Source organism: Amyelois transitella, chromosome Z, assembly GCF_032362555.1.
Source record: "Amyelois transitella isolate CPQ chromosome Z, ilAmyTran1.1, whole genome shotgun sequence".
NCBI lineage: Eukaryota > Metazoa > Arthropoda > Insecta > Lepidoptera > Pyralidae > Amyelois > Amyelois transitella.
In genome coordinates, this window is record NC_083535.1 from 11,034,754 (window position 1) to 11,055,485 (window position 20,732).

The 20,732-nt window shown below is 35.9% G+C and overlaps 1 protein-coding gene across 1 annotated transcript in view; it reads right to left on the reverse strand.

Annotated features, from left to right (window-relative positions):
- LOC106133996 (arf-GAP with Rho-GAP domain, ANK repeat and PH domain-containing protein 2) overlaps nucleotides 1-2,276 on the reverse strand; it is a 45,857-nt gene extending 43,581 nt beyond the window's left edge. The window contains exon 1 of the mRNA XM_060953470.1: nucleotides 555-2,276. Within this exon, the coding sequence (XP_060809453.1) occupies nucleotides 555-1,975 (1,421 nt within the window). The 5' untranslated portion in view covers nucleotides 1,976-2,276. The remainder of the gene's footprint in view (nucleotides 1-554) is intronic.
- Nucleotides 2,277-20,732: the final 18,456 nt, after the last annotated feature.

Here is a 20,732-nt window from a genome sequence, read left to right on the forward strand (position 1 = left end):
AGTTTTACAAACTTGTTTAAGATACTACTATCTAAAACTAAGTTCGTCAAAGAAAATATGCAACGGTCTCTGTATGATTGATAAATAAGAAACAAACATATTTGCTATTACTATTAACATGTTCTACTTAATATGTTTTATTTTAAAAGTATTAATTAAAAACAATTGTTTTATTTGTTTTCACCTAATAAAGACCCCCCTTCATTAGTTTAAAAATAGGACACATTTGTTTTCTAGATCTGGTTTTTATTAGTAAAATTTATCATGCTCTATAATCTCTATTGAATTTTATACTTATACATCTAGAAATATTGTAATGTTGAAAAATTAATTAATAATTTGAATTTTATACTTATACATCTAGAAATATTGTAATGTTGAAAAATTAATTAATAATATAAAGTCATGAGTCAATTCATAAATTACTAGGTTCTTTTGCTACTAACCATAACTTATATAGAAACTTTAAAAATGTATTTCTTGATTAACTTCAAGATTGTATACTTTAACTTAAGTAAATACCTAAATAAATTAGCTATATATAGGTAACTCACCTGGTAGATATGGGTAGCACCAATTGTACTGAATGTACATTATCCAATGTGTAAGCCTCTTTCAGCACTGAATTAGTAGGATCCGTATAACACATCAGTTTCTGGTCTGACAAAATACAGTAACGAGGCTGTGAGTTCTTGAAAATCTCCTCGCCGACCGCTGATGCTGTCCGTGTCAAAGTTCCACAGAAATATGGTACAGGTAACTGATTAATAGGAGGCCGGTCAACAGTCTTAACATCTGACACTTCATTCTTATTTTGCTTGTTCACCTTATTATCCAATTTTAATATTTGAGTAAATTTATGCATCATTGAGTTATGATTCTTCTTAACATCATTGCAGAGAGGCTTATTGGGGTCTTTGACAATTGGCTCGATTAAAACTGGCTCTAATTCCGGAAACAAGCTGTCAGACCTCTCAGGCGGAGTGGGAGGATTGAAGTACTCGCTCTCCATAAACTCAAAGTGATCCTCATGGCCGTCAGTTGATATGATAGAACCATATGTGTCCCCGATCAAGAAGGATTCCAGCAGCAAAAGTTCATTGCTAACACCATCATATTTTTTAGGAGTAGGACAGGTATTCAGAGGATCAAATTCATATATTGTGCTCTTACTTGGCCTCTCATCAACCACTTCAATATTCTCATCCTTTGCAGTTTCTTTGAGACCTCTTGAACATGGAAGAGTCCAATTTTCATACATAGAGTTATTCCTCATAAAGCTTACCTCACTGGCTCTCTTCTTCCTTCTCTCTGGAGGTTCTACTACTTCACTGATCATGCTATTGGTTCTAGACTGCCTCGGAGTGTCATATGTCATCTGATCAGCATCACCTATATTTGGGTTATGCTCATATTCCATGCTGTCTCTAGAAAAATCACTCACAGATTCTGTGTTCGAATCAGAGTTGTTAGAAAAAACTGAAACCTCATCAAACTGGGTTGTGTTCAAGGCAAGAGAAGGAATTTCACTCTGGCAATCTTCCTTCTTATACTTCTTCTGTTCCAGCATTGGAGAATGAAACTGTATATTTTCGAAGAGACTAACATCAACACAAGGCATGGACATGTGCCTCTCTGCGACACTGTCGTCGCCGTCCTGTTTCCTTTGTCTGCGTAGTTTCAGGCTCGATTTGGTTCCGTCGAACACCGCCCTGGACGTCTGTAGCGTCCTCTCCAGGGTTTCTTTAGCGAACTTCGAGCTATCTGTTTTTGCCGTTTTCGCAGAGCTAGCAACCTTATGGGCCACATCTCCGGTGATTTTAGACACAGAATTGAAGGATCTCAAAATGGCAGAGCTCCTAGACTTGTCAGCGACGGTCGGAACCTTTGTTCGTGGGAGTGGGACCGGCTGCTTACTAGCATCACTTTGAACCGGCAACACGCTTCGAGGCTTTGGCACTGGTGGCGTCTCCATAGCCTAATATACACAAAAATAACTATTCACACAATACCGATAACTACCATTGTAGTGTTATTCAGTAAGTAAGCCACACAAACAAAAACGTTGAGTCACCAAAAACCCATCACAACTCACTAAATGACCTCATTGTCCAGTTAAATGAAAAGTTTAAACTAATAAGAATATTAGATATACACATCAAATCAATACGGTAGTGAAAACAACGCGGAAATGGAGAAAATTAAAAACAAAACAAGAAAAAATGCGATTGAAGAGGACAAACACTCCTCTCCCGCACGACCACGACAATTGTGAATTTGTGACGTAAAAAGAACAGTGTTGTCAGCAGTCTAAATCGAATTCAGGGTTACCAGTGCACTGACATGGATACGATCAACAGCTTGAAACTCATTGGATTTTACTTATTAGAAGTACTTTAGTTCATACCATTCCTTCAAAGTTGTTTAACTGCAGAAGCATATTCAGGTGCATAATAAACCGCCATGAATTGAAGGAAGCAGGTAAATTTCAAAGAGAATAGCTTTTTTTTAAGTAATGTGTATTTGAACATAATGAACAACCAAGTTAGGCCCTGGCCAATTAAAGTCAACATTCCATCAAACCTGACCAGGGATTGAACTGTGGACTTTATTTTCAAACTATAGTTATTACCACGTCAAAGTATATAGCGAAATATTTTGATTCTTTTCTCGCAATAAAAACGTATGCCTATGTTCTTCCTCAGGGTCAACTCAATTCTGTACCAAATTTCATCCGAATCGGTTTAGTGGTTAAGGCGTGAAAGCGCAGCAGATAGACCTAGTCACTTCCGCATTTACGTTATAAGTAGTGAAATTGGGATTAAATATTTATGGCACATATTGCAAAAAATGTAACAATAATATAACAAAATGAGTTGTCGTACGATGTGATTAAGTATAGGACAAATAACTCTTCTGTTCCCACTCTATAAAGCATCAAGCACTTCCGAGGCGGTCTGGTGGCGCAACATGTTGCATCTCTACAATTTCCTATGTACATACATACATACATATGGTCACGTCTATATCCCTTACGGGTTAGACAGAGCCAACAGCCCTGAAAATACTAAATGGCCACGTTCAGCTATTTGGCTTAATGATAGAATTGAGATTCCAATAGTGACAGGTTGCTAGCCCATCGCCTAAAAAAAATCACAAGTTTGTAAGTCTATCCTTTAGTCGCCTTTTACGACATCCATAGGAAAGAGATGGAGTGGTCCTATTCTTTTTTGTATTGGTGCCGGGAACCACACGGCACTGTATTCACTATGTCATTATCAAATTATGTGTGTTGTTGTAAGTCCTAAACTAGTGAATGGATGTTTACGATCCAAGGTCCCACAGTGGATTCTATTCGCAGAATCCTAGTTACGAAGATGCCTATTTGATAAAATGGACGCAGTATTTGTACAGTCGACATCATTATTAGATGTACCTACATAACCAAAATCCATTCTCAGAAATAAAAATTTATGTTAAATAAAAAAAAAACATTTATCCTTTTCAGGGTAGACAGAGCCAACAGTCTCAAAAAGACTGAGTATCACACGTTCAGCTGTACGATTCATTATGGAATTAAGATTTAATTAAATAGCGGGAGGATACTTGAACTAGATTCGTATAGTAGCCTTTTACGACATCCATGGGAAAGAGATGAGTGGTCCCCTTCTATAGTACCGATAGCTACGCGGCAGGATAATCTAAATTATTTTCTTAAAGTGGCGGAGACAAACTATGTTGGCTTGATAATGTTGCTTACAGTACTCAGAGCGTATAAAATGACTGTTCGCATCCAATTCAGTTGCATTGTAAAGCTGCAATGCTATACATATAGATCACGAATCTTGATCTTTATCCAAACTTATATTATTTATGTAAAACTAGCATCTAGTTGTTTCCCGTAGCTCCGCAATTAATTTAGCGCCACCAAGAAAAGAATAAAGGTTTAACTCAAAGCTTTAGCCACGAAAACTGTAGTTTCGATCGGGATGAAAGGTACCCTATGGATAATGATCCAGATTCTTGCTTAAACATACGTAGGTAAAATTGGTTCTATAAGAACATACATGTAACGCGTAAAGAGGTAACAAACAAACAAATAAAAATCAAATAAACTTATTTTCGAATTTATAGTATTAGGATGTGAAAGTGAGTTTGTTTGTCCGTCTTTTACGTCAAAACCACTGAAGCGATATCCATGTAATTTTGTAAACGCAAAGTGTGGTTTATGGTGAAGGACATAGAGTAATTTTATGCTGGCGGGGTCGGGGAAAATTATTAAATTTTTCACCTTACCCTTAACCTATTTTTACCTTGCCCTTAACTTACATACATAAAATCACGTCTCTTTCCCGGAGGTAAGCCAGAGATTAGGCGTATTCACACTTCAAGTAATATACTAACTTCTTCAAAACTTCATAAAGATAAACATCACTGGCACTATTTCATAAATTTCTATGCTATAAAGTTCTTTCAAATTTAATGCACCTTGTAAATAGTTTGACTTTACCGCTAAAAAGTTGGCCAGATAGTTGAGTCCCAAGAAATGTACCTAAGAGTCGTATCTTAAGCTCAAAGCTGCAGAATATTCTTGAACCAGAAACTTGAGAGGCATATTTCTCCAGTATTTAAGAATCGGCTGTAAGGCTTAATTATAACACAACGAATCGCGTGATAAACTTCATATGTGTATGTATGCGGTTATCACTTATATGTTGATAGTGTGGATGAAGCGAAAGAAGTATGCAGGGATCGAGGTAAGTGGAAACATGTAGTCTCTGCCTACCCCTCCGGAAGAGGCGTTATTTCATGTATGTTAATAGTAAGCTCCATCTAATATTTAGTCCTTTACCTCCCAACTCTCCCGGTCACATTCTCACCCAGAGAGAAACCCGCTTTGCCCGCGACCCGCGATGCGCTTTTTAACCATGGTTTCATCGATTCTCCTACTCCGCAACCTTTGAAAGGGAACCTAACTTAAAGCTGCATAAGATTACGAGTGTGTCCCTATACATTTCGTCGCTATACGACACCACACAATAGGAAATAAACAAAGTGATTCTAGTACCATCCCGCTGCAAACTAATGTTCTTGAAAATTTCGTAACGCACGAAAATCTAAGAGAAAAGTGGAGTAATAAGAACTTGGAGTGGAATCATATCAAAAAAAAAATTAAAAAAAAAAAACATTTCTAAGTAGGATCCAAGTTGGATCACTCAATAAAGTTAACTTCTAAGTATAATCAACATCTGTTACCGCGTCCAAAGTCCAAAGCAAGGCAGCGAGTGGCCGGTGTACAGCGGAAATACCTAAAGAAATATATTTGGCTTTATGAAGTATTACAAGGCGAATAGTTAGGTACCTAAATATTTTTAACTTATACCTTAAAAAATATCCTGAAATACAACAGATTGTTGATATTTGAATGGGGACAGGTTCAAAATAACCGTGTACACCAAGAAGCCGCCCAACGCCGGCTCCGTATATACTATTTGTAACACAACCACGTGATTATAATAGGTGTTTACAACTAATGAATTTTTGTAAGGTCTTGCGGAAATGCACATTGGTCAACGTGATTTTAACTGAATTATTTTCAACATTTTCGGGATTTAGACAAGTTATTGCCTGCATGGAGATAATAAATTAAAGAAAAGATGTAGAAAAGGTAATGCTTAGATGGAAACTTACCAGTAAAACTCCTCTGTGCGACCCTCTTGCCATTTTGAGGGCATCATGGCATCACAGGAAATTCACCACGATGCTCTCTGGGGTCTCTGCCTGCCCTGCATATATCACTAACTATTATTTACTCTTGGGGTGGACAGAGCCTTACAAAGCCTTGGGGTGGACAGGACTTAAAATATAGACGAGGCGCCTATAACATAAACCAAGTATCTCAATTTTACAAGCCTTACCTTTATTGCGTGGGAACTATTAAATCACAATGCAGGAACTATTTAAACATTAGATATGATCTAACTTCGTTAGTAGACCAGGATGGAGCTTAAGTCATAATTCGTGAAAGCGCAACAAGTGTGCCATAATATTTGACATTTCAATTTATAAATGGCATATGATAGGTAGGTAATTTTGGTTTTAAATGAGTTTTGCCCAATATGATGATTCTGTGGTAACCGCACGGTCATGATCGGATAAGCCGCATTAACATTCGGCCTTATTTCATTTATTTGTATTTGTGGGTTGCATTTATAAATATGTATTTAATTTTTTATTTATCAAAAATAAAAGGACTTATTTATTCGTTTGCAAAAAGCGTTCGAGACTAAAAACTGAATTAATTAAATGAATAAAATAAAGAGGGTACGATGAAAAACTACAGCTTCTTGTTTTAGTTTCTGGAAAAGTTCAAAACACAAGTATTTTGAGATATTTTCCACTAACTGTAATTGTAAACTGATATTTGAAATCGAAGTTTGAAATTAAACGGTAGTCTTAAACTATCTTTCTTCAACAATCTAGCACTCTTAATGAAGAGAAGCCCTCGTAAAGATTGCATTACAATTTTACGAGAAATAAATAGTCCTTGCAAAGGGTCAAGTCAAGAGTAACCGAAACCGCCGAACTAGCATGAAGCGACTTATGAATGTAGATGAAGCGAAAGAAGTATGCAGAGATCGTGGCACGCGGAAAGAGGTAGTCTTTGCCTACCCCTCCGGGAAAAAATGCGTGATTTTATGTATATATGTATGTTTTAATAGTACTCGTAAGGTAACTTAGGCATGTACTTATTAAAGAAAGATAAAAACCTGATGGGAGAATAAGGCTTGTTGAAGAAACCCAAACGGATTATTGCAATTATTTTTATTAGTAGCTTTCGCCCGCTACCCCGCTACTGTATGTTTTTGTCCATACTGCACACTGTACAAATATTTCATGAAGATCGGTTTAGTGGTTCAGACATGACGGGCATGAGAACAGGCAATACGCTACTATGAATTGATTATCATTTATCTCATCATATACTCTCGTAAGTCCCAGCCGCGTCTAAACTTGAGTAGCAGCTTTGGGTACAGCTAAGCTAATACGGGTATTGGATCTCTCAACGGAGACATTAATTGATTACACAATTCTGAACATACAAACATACATATAATCACGTCCATATCCCTCGCGAGGTAGACAGAGTTAATGGTCTTGAAAAGACTGTTATACTACGTTCAGCTGTTTGGCTTATGATAGTATTGAGATTCAAATAGTGATAGGCTGCTAGACTAACTCAGTTGCCTTTTACGACATCCATGGGAACGAGATCAGGTGGTTCTGTTATTTTTTTATTGGTGCCGGGAACCACACATACTTGAATGTGCAGTTGGACATGTTTCTTTCACATTGGACACTACCAAACTTCACATAACTTATACCCGCCGTAGGAATTAAACTTGTTTATTGCATATTTTTCATCATCACTCGGTGACCAATTCTCGGTCAAAGAAAAAGTCAAGTGTACAGTAATAAATCGAAATAAGATTGATTTATTTAAAAATACGAAATAAAACTGACTGCGATCCGAAGAACTCATTAAAGTTGCAGGAAAAAGCTAGACGCAGGCCGTTTCAAACAGGTCTAGGAAAAAATAATTTTCAACACATTTTTATTGTAAACTAAACATAAATTTTTAAATGTAATTTTCGTTTTTACTTAATCATCTATTTTGCCTTTTTTAAATAAGTATTTTTAGTTTTAATTTTAATTCACTATACTTTAGACAATAATCCTACTAATATTATAAATGCGAAAGTTTGTGAGTATGTCAGGATGTCAGTATGGATGTTTGTTACTCTTTCCCGCAAAAACTACACAACCGATTACGATGAAATTTGGTATGTGAGTAGCTAAAGGCCCAGAATAACTCATAGGCTACCTACTTTTTATCTCTGAGTTCCCGCGGGATTGATAGGGTTTCCATGCGGACGAAGTCGCGGGCAGCTTCTAGTTTATGATATTTTGAATACCAATAAACTGCAAGGAATTAGTCGCACAGCGTCCAAACATGACCATCCCTCTTTCATATCAAGGTATTAACGCAGAGTGGTACAATACAATAATATTTTTACCAAACTATACAAACAAACTAAAACTACAACAAAAAAAAACAAAGATTTTACGACGGCCTCTGTGGCTCTTTCATATCGAAATGGCAAAGTGGTTCAATACAATAATATTTTTACCAAACTATGCAAACTAAAACTACAACAAAAAACGAAGATTTTACGACGACCTCTATAGCGCAGCGGTAGTGCGCTTGTCTGTGGCAACGAAGATCCCGGGTTCGATTTCGGCTAGGCCATGATGAGAAACGAACTTTCTCTGATGGGACTTCCATGTTTATCTACATTAGTATTTATTATAAAATATAGTATCTTGTAACACAAGCCTCGAATTTACTTCGAGGCTTACTCAATCTGTATAATCTGCCCCGTATATATTACTCGTAACATACTTCTTATTATTTATTTATTACAGTCTTGGAAAAACCCCCTGCCACCTATCAGTCTTTTATTCTAAGACTGTTGGCTCTGTCTGCCCTGCAAGAGATATAGACGTGACTTTATGTATGTAAATTATCACGTATACCTATATAATTAAGAGTCTGGTGAAGGACATAGGGTATCTTTCATCCCGGTAAAAAGTATAGTGAAATAGCGCTATATTCGCCATAGTTTGTATGTAAAATATATTGTTAGCCACAAACACATAATACAGTAGTGATCGTGGCGATGATAAGCAGTTAAAGAGAAAATTAATTATGTAATTAGCAAATTATGATATGAAAATGTTACAACTAAATATTACAGTTGAAAATTTTTAATTTACAATTTGCATTCGCATTATCACAATAAGGGTTTTGCAATGAATCCACAAAAGGGAGCAAAGATTTATGGAAAAACATTTTTGTAATATTTTACAGAGTAAACTCAGGGACGTGCCATTACCTCAGGAATGATGTTGTACTTGTTCGTTTGGTGAGATTTGCAATTATTCGTGACACATTTTAATAATTCTGATCCGCGCCCACTCGATAAACCACAAATAAGTACTTCGTCATTCATTCCTTTCCTTCACTCGGCACCTAATTGACAACGAAAATATATGTATAACAATAGCAAATAAGCCGATTGTCTGCCTTAACAGTTGAACGCCCGAGTTCAAGTATCGTTTGGCAAACTGGCTTGACTAAAAATATAAGCAGTTGCTAAATTAGTAGGATTTTTTTCTATAAAAAGGAAAACGCATAATATTAATATTAAATGGATTAATTAAAACTAAAAAAAATTATGAATTTAATATTAATATTATGAGTTAGTATTATTAAAAAATAACATTGATTAGTAAATATTTAAAATAACAATCAACAATTAAAAAGCCTTCGCTGGCGTGAAAATTACCGGACGAAGAAGCTTATGTTGGTACTTCTGAAGATTTTGTCTGTCCTTTGCGGAATATCATCAAAATTCCAGTATTATTTTTGAGATTTTACATCACAAACTACGTTTTCTTTGTCCTTAATAATAAAAGAATGAAATCTATGATACGGAGTAATATTATCGATAGTTTGGCAACACTATTGGACTGTGAAAATTGCACCATGCACTGCGTATTAAATAAACAGTACAGTAAATTTTGGCTCTAGGAAGGGTTCCCATCATATTTCATTTTAACATCGTTTATAACATCCGTGAAATCTTTAATATCGCGATTTAGCATACGCGCTGTGATAAGCTGTTGGCATGTGACGTTTGATATTCTTCGCTGCTATTGGTAGAGCGCGTCGTATTCTTACGGTGATTGGCTGATGGTGCATGACATTAGTGTAGTCACCACAGCGGTATTCCATCCTACCCCCCACTAATATCATTCATGGGAAAGTTTGGGTGTGTGGATGAGAGTGGTCTGTTTGTTGATATTGCACCGAAAACTACAGAACGGATTTTTATGAAGCTAAGGCAGTGGTATTACTAAGTTCAAATATATAGAGATTACAGGCGTCGTTAGTCCCAGTTGCATCTTTAACTCTCTGAAGAGAAGGCTGTCTGAAGAAGGTCTGTGACCACGAGGTAAGTCAGGCAAAAACACAAGTCGACACCACTCTGCCCTATTATCTATTATATTATAATCGCAACTATTGCAAAGGTGTTGCGAAGGGCAAAAGGTATTTTGGTATTCGCAAAAATTGCACCCCATATTGTGCCGTGTGGTTCCTGGCACCAATACAAATAAGAATGGGACCACTCCATCTCTTTCCCATGGATGTCGTAAAAGGCGACTAAGGGATAGGCTTACATACTTGGGATTCTTTTTTAGGCGATGGGCTAGCAACCTGTCACTATTTTAATCTCAATTCTATCTTAAAGCCAAATAGCTGAACGTGGCCTATCAGTCTTTACAAGACTGTTGGCTCTGTCTACCCCGCAAGGGATATAGACGTGATTATATGTATGTATGTATGCAACCCATATTGGGTTACGGTACACATCCAGTAGACTGAATGTGCATGTTTATCTAAAATATTCTGTAAGTGTGTATTGTGGCGGTAGTTGGCGTGTTTATTAACAACTCGTCGATGGAAGAATAGTCTGCCGTACACGGAGTAGTAGCTAGCTGGTTTTCAGTCGCTCAGTCACACGGCGCATTGTGACATGATTCAAAACGTTCGAGATAAAATAAAGGTGCATACATACATTACGTGCGCTTTTAATACCTGTATTGTTTATAAATTTGTAAAATGTTTTCCTACATCGTAAGAGCATCGCCTGCTTATGTTAATAGGTGTGCTTATTAATTAGTTTTACTCAAAATTAAGTATCGTTCTTGGAAATTAGACTTATGGCACAAGTATTTTTCATAAGTAAGAACAATTTGATTTGTGACCATAATAATTTGTATAGAGGACTTCTTCCCTATACTGTAAAAGTGGTTTAATAAAAGTGAAGATACAACGACAGCGATACTGAACATAGGTATTCAATTTATACCAAATTAATGTAAATAACTCAAACAAGAGTCATTGGTACATAACTGAAGTAGGATTTGAACCTGTGCCCCACACTTGCGCATTATAATCGTCGAACACCGACGCTTTATGTATGTATAATTTTTATCTCCATCGATTGCATGTGTCTGCTGCAAAATTAGGTTACAAAATAGGTAACATAGTTACCTATACATATGTATAGAGTATGTATATACTAATAGAAGGTAAATATGTATTAGCGTAAGATCCTCTTACAGCAAAGTGTATTCCTAGAAAGATTCTACGCTACTACAACTTAAGACCTGATTTTACAGGTCGTGAGGCACTCTCTGAAATGTTAATTTATTTATAGCTTTAAAGACTTTCAATACTACTTGTTGATTTTTATATTATATATTTAATAGCTATTTCCCGTGACTAGGTCCGCCTTGATCCTTATAAATTTTAACTTATTTTGTTATTCCAATGTCCAAGCTATATTAATTCAAAGTTTCATGAAAATTTGTTAAATGAAATAACCAAGATACGCTGCGGCCCCCGCAGGCGTACTCTAGCGGGGTTGACAGAGCCAAAAATCTCGCTAAAAAAGCCATTTTTGTTTCTTGCAATTCTTTAAAAAAAGTTGAAGGAATTTAGCAGAGGATAAAGAACTTTTTTGGTAATTCCCACGGGAAATCAAAATCAAAAAATCATAAATATGTATATCCAGGCAAAAGCTTAATTCGTTAGTATTTAAACACGAAAAGTATGATTACTTAGTCCATATTAAAATCTTATTCTGAATCAGCTAAATCGGTCTAGATTTATGGAACAGCTATTATTTGATATAATATGTTTACCATGAAACGTCCGACGGAGAAAATTGCCCTACGGATTAAAAAAAGAATATTGGCAATATTGATAGGATTCGAACCGGCCCCAGACGGTACCTGATGTGATTGTGTCTGGCCTATTGTTCTGAGATGCCAAAAGAAATTTGCTTTCGTCTTACCTTTTCTTTTAAAATGTATATACCTACCAACCTATTATTATAACCTACCTATTATTATTTAATATTTTTTTGAATCGCTAAGTTTTGTATATTTGAAGACTATTATATATGTTACTAAGTAAGTTCAAATTTAAAACTCTGAAGAAAGTTTTCTTTTAACTTCGAAAGCTTTTGACATAATAATTAACATCTAAGTTAAAATTATTATTTATGTACATAAATATTTTTTTTTGTTACATACCAAAATTTAGGAGTAAAGAGGATGGAAGTTTTATGCACATATTATACATATAGAAGTGGTAAAAGGGGGCTGGTGCATCCCGAAGTATTCCAGGAATAGGCGTTTCAACAGGTACGGGGGCAGGCGGGCGCATGCGCGGTGTGCGCGCCGGAGGCCCGAGCCGTGGTGGTTAGTGGATACCAGTTGCTTCACATTCGCCTCTCGGAGTCTCTAACGGTGCAGTCGCCTCGTAGGACAACGCGAGTCAAATAAAAAGTTCCGAATTTAAAATCTATCTCAGTGAAATTTCAATTTTAAATTAAAAAAATTCTTTTTTTTTTAAATATTTCTTAATATTTTGTTTGATATCAAAAACTATCAATTAGTTTAAAGTTCAGTGAAAGTTCGTGAAGTTATTTTAATTTTCTTGATAAATTATATTTTATTTAAAGATTTATTAAAAAAAAATTCCTTCTTTAATTCTCGAAGTTTTTTAACAGTTCAGTGAAAAAGTTCCAAAGTTTATTTTTAAAACTATTTCGAAATATCTTCCTTTCTAAAATTTTCAAAGTTTTCGGTTCAGTGTTAAAAAAAAAGTTCAATAAGTTTCTTTTTACCTAATTTTATTTCCTTTATAAAATGAAATTAACTAAGTTTCAAAAGTGTACGAGTTTAAAATTGACGAAAGACTACTTTTTAATACACGTTCCTTACAAATAAAAACTTTTAAAGTCCTTATACGTTATGTGTGTTCAATAAAATAAATCAATTGTGAGCCGTATTTCCAATTAAAATGAAAAAAAAATAGTTTCTTATCGGAAAATATATATCTTTTCAAATAAATGATTTTAGTGTGAATCTTCTCACGACCAACATATAATGTAATGTAGATACCAAACATAAATACGTAAGTACTCTTTTAAATGTCATTGATGTACTTCTAAGCGTATTTAGGATAAAAAATGTATGTTAGTGAATTAAAAAAATAACATAATCCATACCTGCTCTTGCGAGAAAAAAATCATTGCCTTGTCTATTCTTTTCTTAATTCTAAGCGCGCGCTAAACTGCATCGCGAATTTAGTTACGAACTGCTGCTAAAAGTTTATTAAAAATGTAACATGACTGGAAACCAAATGGATATCGCTTTTCATTATTATTTTTATTTATGTAAGTAAGGGATTACTGTTTATATTATTTAGACACAGTATCACGTCTACATCCTTTACGGCGTTGACAGAGCTAATAATCCCGGCAAGCCGGATTAGTTACCTATTAGAATTGAGATTCACATAGTGCCAGGTTGCTAACCAGATCATTAATTTATAAGCCTTTCATTGATTGACTTTTTCGACATACGTGGGAAGAAATGTTTCACTACGCTATGAGACACCATGGAAGATAATTTTATCGTAATTTAACACACATTTCGTAATATCATATAATGTCAATCTCGTATTAATTTTTTACAATTTGTTTTGTGTGCTACAGTCGAAAGGTTTTACGGCTAGACCGCTAGATCGATTTTGATAAATCTTAATTTTCGAAACACCTACATACTTACGGGAATGGGAAAATCGGGAATTTCGGATGGAGCTGCGGGCAAAGATAGTCTGTTATAATTTTAAGAGTTTTAGAGCCCGCTACTCCGTCAATGATAAAAACTATTTATTTCCTCTCTTCCTATTCCCGTGGGAAGTTTCAGTAAATAATAGGTAATGTATGTTTGACATTTGACAAATAACATACATACATACATACATATGATTACGTCTATATCCCTAGCGGGGTAGACAGAGCCAACAGTCTTGAAAAGACTGATAGGCCACGCTCAGCTGTTTGGCTTAGTGATAGAATTGAGATTCAAATAGTGACAGGTAGCTAGCCCATCGCCTAAAAGAGGAATCCCAAGTTTATTAGCCTATCCCTTAGTCGCCTTTTACGACATCCGTGGGAAAGAGATGGAGTGGTCCTATTCTTTTTTGTAATGGTGCCGGGAACCACACGGCACTATAAACAACTATATTCACAATATAAAAATCACACAAATCAGTCCAGCGGTTCAGTCGTGAAAGCGTAACAGACAGACTTACGCATCAGCCAGCCGTAATTTTTTTTTCACAAAACGCTAGTTTTTGCGTTTTGTGTCAATAGATAGACAAACAAAAATTCTCATTGTATTTGTCTTCTGTTGGCCTACCGGTAACTACATTGTCTTTAATTATAGAGTACATACATATATACATATGGTCACGTCTATAGCCCCTGCGGGGTAGACAGAGCCTACAGTCTACAATTATAGAGTACTGACATACAAACTTGTGTTACGATTTTACTAACAATATACATACATATTTAGTATACACAAATTTATGCCTTATGGGGTAGACAGAGACACACAGTCTGGAAAAGACTGAAAGGGAACATTTAGCTGAATATATAAATACTCATTAATATATACATACATACGTAAAATCACGCCTCTTTCCCGGAGGGGAAGGCAGAGACTACCTCTTTCCACTTGCCACGATCTCTGCATACTTCCTTCGCTTCATCCACATTCATAACTCTCTTCATGCAAGCTCGGCGGTTTCGGGTACTTTTGACCTGACCCTTTACCAGGACGTCCTTAATTTGATCAAGATACGATCGTCTAGATCTTCCCACTCCGACCTTTCCCTCCACAACACAACATATATATATGTATATATATAATTATACATATATTCATATAAATATCGTATGTATAGATATAGATTCATACATATTCTTATAATCACGTCTATATCCCTTGCGGGGTAGACAGAGCCAGCAGACTTACAAGACTGACAGGCCACGTCTAAACTATATATATTGCTATTAAATATAATACATTTTTTTGAATAGAACCACTTCATATTTTCCTATGAAGGTCGTAAAAGGCGACTAAGGAAATGCTTATAAATTAAGAATTCTTCTTGTAGGCGATGGGCTAGCAACCTATGTGTCTATTTAAATCTCAATTCCATCATAAAGCCATATAGCTGAACGGAGCCTTTCAGTCTTTTCAAGACTTTTGGCTCTGTCTACCCCGCAAGAAATATACATACATACATATACTAGACTATATGTATGTATGTCTTCCCTCCTCAAATTACTAAGGAATTTGAAAAACTTTTGTTAAAAAGACATAGGTAAGATTATTAAATCGCAATAAATTAAATAATAAATTTAAAAAGTTAATTTTTATTTTATTTTATTGTGTTTGTCTTATTTCTTTCCACGCATTGACAACCTCTTTTTATTATTATTCTCCTCTTAGATTTCACGGGTCTATACACCCCGGATTTTTGAGAGGCTTGCGTGGGGATATAAATCCAATACGTAGAGGCCCTTTGGAGAAGTTGATGTTATGTTGTTCTCCTGCCAAAACCCGTTCTTATTATTATTATTCTTATTATTTTCATTTAACTGTAAAATATCCTATTTGTTCCCAAATTCAAATGTTCCTTCCCCAAAACATTGAGTAACCCCAATAAAACTGAGCACCATATATTTCTTTGTCAACAGACAAAAAGAAGATGGCCGCCGCACGCCCAACCCCCGTAGACGCAGAAGTTCAAACTGACAATCCCGTCGACACCAGAGCAACGCCGGACATGTTTCAGGGTCGTAGGGACTCACCGGAATCAGATACACAACAAGATATTCGTCAACTAGACTTCGATAGTAGCGATTCGGTCACCAAATCAAGCCAAACAGAAAGCGACCTGTGCTGTTTGGACTTTTTGAAGCCCAAGAAACAAAAGGCAAAACCCCGCGACACATACAGGCCGACGCCTTCGCCTATGCCACCGGAGGTAACACAACCATAGCAAATACAGACACAACCATCGTGCGACGTATGGCAACGGCGGGAATACGCACGACAGGTTTTGCAAGGGCCAGAAATCTGGGAGACCTCGCCGAGCCCAAACTCCGTGAAAACAGTGCTGAGACAAAAACAAATGCAGAATTTCAGACAAACGCAAATAGGGATAGAAATGAGTGTGGATCCGATTAACGTACAGCATAACAGAACTTCTACACAGCGCCTGGACGTCCCCTCGGGGAGTCGATCTCCTGCCAGGCCGGTACGGGTCCCCTCGCCGCGCGACCCCTTCGCAAGACCGCACCCCCAAACCTCAAATGGCACTCTCGGACGAAACCGAGCTCAGTCTGTTCCTTCTCTATCTGCTCAGGGAGAACAATGGCCAAAAGCGATACCCTGTAACTGCCTTAGAGAAACATCTTTGTTCCAACGTTATCCAGGTATTCCATTTATGAGCGCGGTGCCTTACTTTCCTACCGTTCGCATGACCATGAACGGCAGCTCTCAAAGCAACCTACAGCAGCCAGCCCCTCACGCACCTTACATATGCCACGATATTGCTTATTGCCGAGACTGCTATATGATAGCAATGAGGCGACAGGAGCCACGTTATTATCTGCAGTTGACAGGGTTCCCTATCTTCCAAAATCAAGTCACTTTCGGGTGGCTAGTTTATTTCAGCTCACAGTAAGTATAAATTAATTTGTTTAAATAACTTAAACTTAAATAATTATATAATACTAGAGGCCGCCCGCGACTTCGTCCGCATGGAATCCCTATCAATCCCGCGGGAACTCTGGGATAAAAAGTAGCCTATGTGTTATTCTGGATCTTCAGCTACCTACATACCAAATTTCATGGTAATCGGTTCAGTAGTTTTTGCGTGAAAGAGTAACAAACATCCATACATCCATACAAACTTTCGCCTTTATAATAGTAGTAGGATTCCAATAATAAAATAAAAGTCTACTCTTTCAACGCTATAACAACGAAATTAAACCGTCAAGTGACCATAAATGTATATATTTCATTGTCTTTTTACAGGTACGAAGGTTTCAGGTCCGTGTACCTCTCGCCCCTCCGGTCAGATATAGCCTTTGCCGAATATAATTCGTATGAAAACGCACAATTCGCTCAGAGGGGTCTAAACGGACTCTATGTGACGCCATCTCACACGCTCCAAGTACAACTAATGAGAATCCCAGCTGACCACCAAAGGAAGGAGACATTAGTTTAAGATACATATTAACTTACCAATGTTTCAATGTTTACTACTAATTGATAAAGTAATTGTAATTACAGTTCTGGGAATAACTTCGATTCCAAATATCATAAGCATATCACAATGTACATTTGAGTATTTGAAGAATAAGAAAAACATACCAAATTATCATTTTCTCCACGAACCTTAGTACCATGGGCCATGAGATCTGGTTTTTCTTCTGTCCACAGAGGTTAATAAGATTCAAAATTGAAAACCATTAGAGCCTAGGTAGAGGGGGAAGATCATCTTAAAACACGTAAGAAAGTCAGAAATTCACCGTTTATTGATTATACTCTAGCCGTGTGGTTTGTGGCTTTAGAATAGAACCACTCCAACTCATCCCATGGATGTCGTAAGAGGCGACTAAGGGATCAAATGACACATAAAATCGTGAGTTAACCTCAGAACAATAACTGAGGTTCTGGAGGTGATTTGGTCGTTTTGATTGGTTGACGTTAATAGTCAATACAAACGATTAACCAATCAAAACCGAAATTTAAATTTAGTTAAAGAAAAGCTCATCAAATCATGAACGGTTGTGATCGTTTAGAATAAATATTGGTACCTTCATGAGTTGTTTTCTCTTGTAATGAATAAATTATAAAAAATATATCGCATAAGGATAGATATGTTTGAACCACTCTGTATTGTATAGTGGAAGTGACACCACAGCAATCTGAATTATAAGGCAACAGATTTCTGTGGTCGGCACGGACACCAAATGGCCCGTATTTTAAAACTTACGTAGGTACTTTCTTATTCTATCTTAATAATTATCTTTTACTCTCAATAAACACCTCCTAATAGTCGAATATTCTTAAGGTTAATTAGCAGAATACACAAAAAAAAATACATAAAAAGCAAAAAATTACAAAAAATAAAAAAAAAACAAAAAAAAAATAAAAAAGAAAATAAAAAAAAGATTAATTATTGAGTAGGCATTATGTTATGTTAGTTTTCGCTTTATTGCATAAGAATGTACATAACGCTTGCCCGATATGTCATCGTTTACTCGCTTTTTCTTAGTCTTTCTTTACTTTGCTCAACATGGTAGATATAAGTGTACATATAATGCGTTATACGCATAAAAACCGCGGAAATACGCACAAGTTATGTAAATAATATCTAGGTTATATCTTATTTTTAAAATGAAAGAATGTTATTATTACTCCCTATTCGAAGTTACAGATTTCTCCATAATTTTGCAGTATGAAGTGTGATAGTAATGTGCATGTTTGCTAAGGAAGAATATTTGAATTCCCGGTAATGGGGTAAAATCTAGATTAAGATTCTCAAAGACTGTTGTACTTGTAAATATTCTACTTCTGCTTATACCTTTATATCTTAACATGTTATAAAAAAAAATATTAAGTAGATTATATTGTACCTTTATGATATGTAAAAGATATGTTTTATTATTATTAATCGATTCTATTATGTAGATAATAACAATTTAGCGAAATAAGAGCCAATTTTGCCGAAATGTAAATGTATTCTGAATTATGACAGAAAAAACTGGAAAAAAAAATGAGGAGTGGCGCACCAACAAAGTTTTACTTTGGGTGCAAATGGAAAAGAAAACACCATAGAGAGAAAGGCAATTCTTGTACATAAATGTTTCTAATGCATTATACAATATCTTGTAAACGTAGGTGTATAGATTCCAAATTGAATTCTTCTTAAAGACAAGGAAGTCAAATATTTGGCGTTCTTAGAATGTTAAACTGTAAATATTTATTATAGCTTATAAGAATTAAGGTGTGCTTGTGTGATAGCAACTGGGCCAGGATAGAAGAGTTTTAACACAGTACTTCCTATGACACACTAAACTTACATAGTCCCAAGGCACTTAAAAACAGTCAAAACCTCTTTCTCTTATAACCCCTCAACGATCAAAGTCCAACAGCAAAGTTTGCTTTGGTGCCGTGTGGTTCCCGGCACAAATCAAAAAAAGAATAGGACCACTCCATCTCTTTCCCGTGGATGTCGTAAAAGGCGACTAAGGGATAGGCTTACAAACTTGGGATTCTTTTTTAGTCGATGGGCTAGCAACCTGTCACTATTTGAATCTCAATTCTATCATTAAGCCAAATAGCTGAACGTGGCCATTCAGTCTTTTCAAGGCTGTTGGCTCTGTCTACCCCGCAAGGGATATAAACGTGACCATATGTATGAGCAAAGTTTGCTGTTGGACTGTTGATCACATAATATAGTATTCCCATTTACACCTTCACATTTTAAGGGATTTGGCAAAGTTTTACAATCGGCTTGTCCGACACCAGCCTTGGGAATACAGACATCAAAAAGTAGTTGATATAAAACTAGACTTTAAAATAATCTAGCAGTGGATAGATGTGAACTAGTGATGATGGTGACGCGTGAAAAGTAGGGGTACCTGAGGGTCCTGATATGATGGCACTACATAGTGTCATTAGTATCACTCACAGAACACAAGAATTCTGTGGCATCACTATCAGCGGATGACAAATATTTAAGATAACATATCACTGCCATTGGTAAGTGACAATATTAACATTTAGTAACAGGTGATACTTAATATTATCATGTGCTAAGTAAATAATTATTTATGAAACTATGATAAAAATTGCCAGGGAATATTTATTACCCTTGATATGTGAGCCCATATCATACGGTGATGTTAAAAAAATTCCCTGGTGAGGTTTCATGAAACACTAATTTTAATGTGTTGTAGGAACATTTATTATGTTTTAGTAAACATTCTTGTGGGAGTTTAATATTCCTATAAGTTTATGCAATGCTATGAATTGATAACGTAGTTAATAATTTATCGTGCCTTTAGTTTAAAATAATTACTATTAGAATATCATTTGTACAGAATTAGAAGTAATTTTTTAATTAAGTTTGTTATTTAAGTGTACATAAAGAATGGGTCATTATGGAGATTTGAGAGAAATAATTGATATAACCAAATTCAATTTAAATTTAACGTAAAATGATTTAAACATAGAGACGTTATCTTAAGAGTACACGTTCTAGTGTAATGGTACCTGCCGTGTTCATTATGATAGAGTTGTATCATCTAGTCAAGTTAAGAGTAAAATCCGCCATCATCGCCAGGTCAATCCTCGTATCCACTGCATAAAACAAATTTTACTAATACTTCCACACAAGATTTACTTTAAGGTAGATATAGACTTCATTCTGCAGATGCATTGACTTTTAATAGAAATTTGATTTATTACCATTAACTAGCTTTTGTCCCGGTTGCCTCTTACGCCGGGGTAAGATCAGGTTTGACCGATGAACACAAACTACGAGAGAGTATGTCAGGTCATTACGCAGAACGACTACTAATCTAAAGATCTTTGCTAAACAAATGAATATAATTGACGTTTGTGTCAATATTTGTTCTCTATATGCCTGTTTGTCC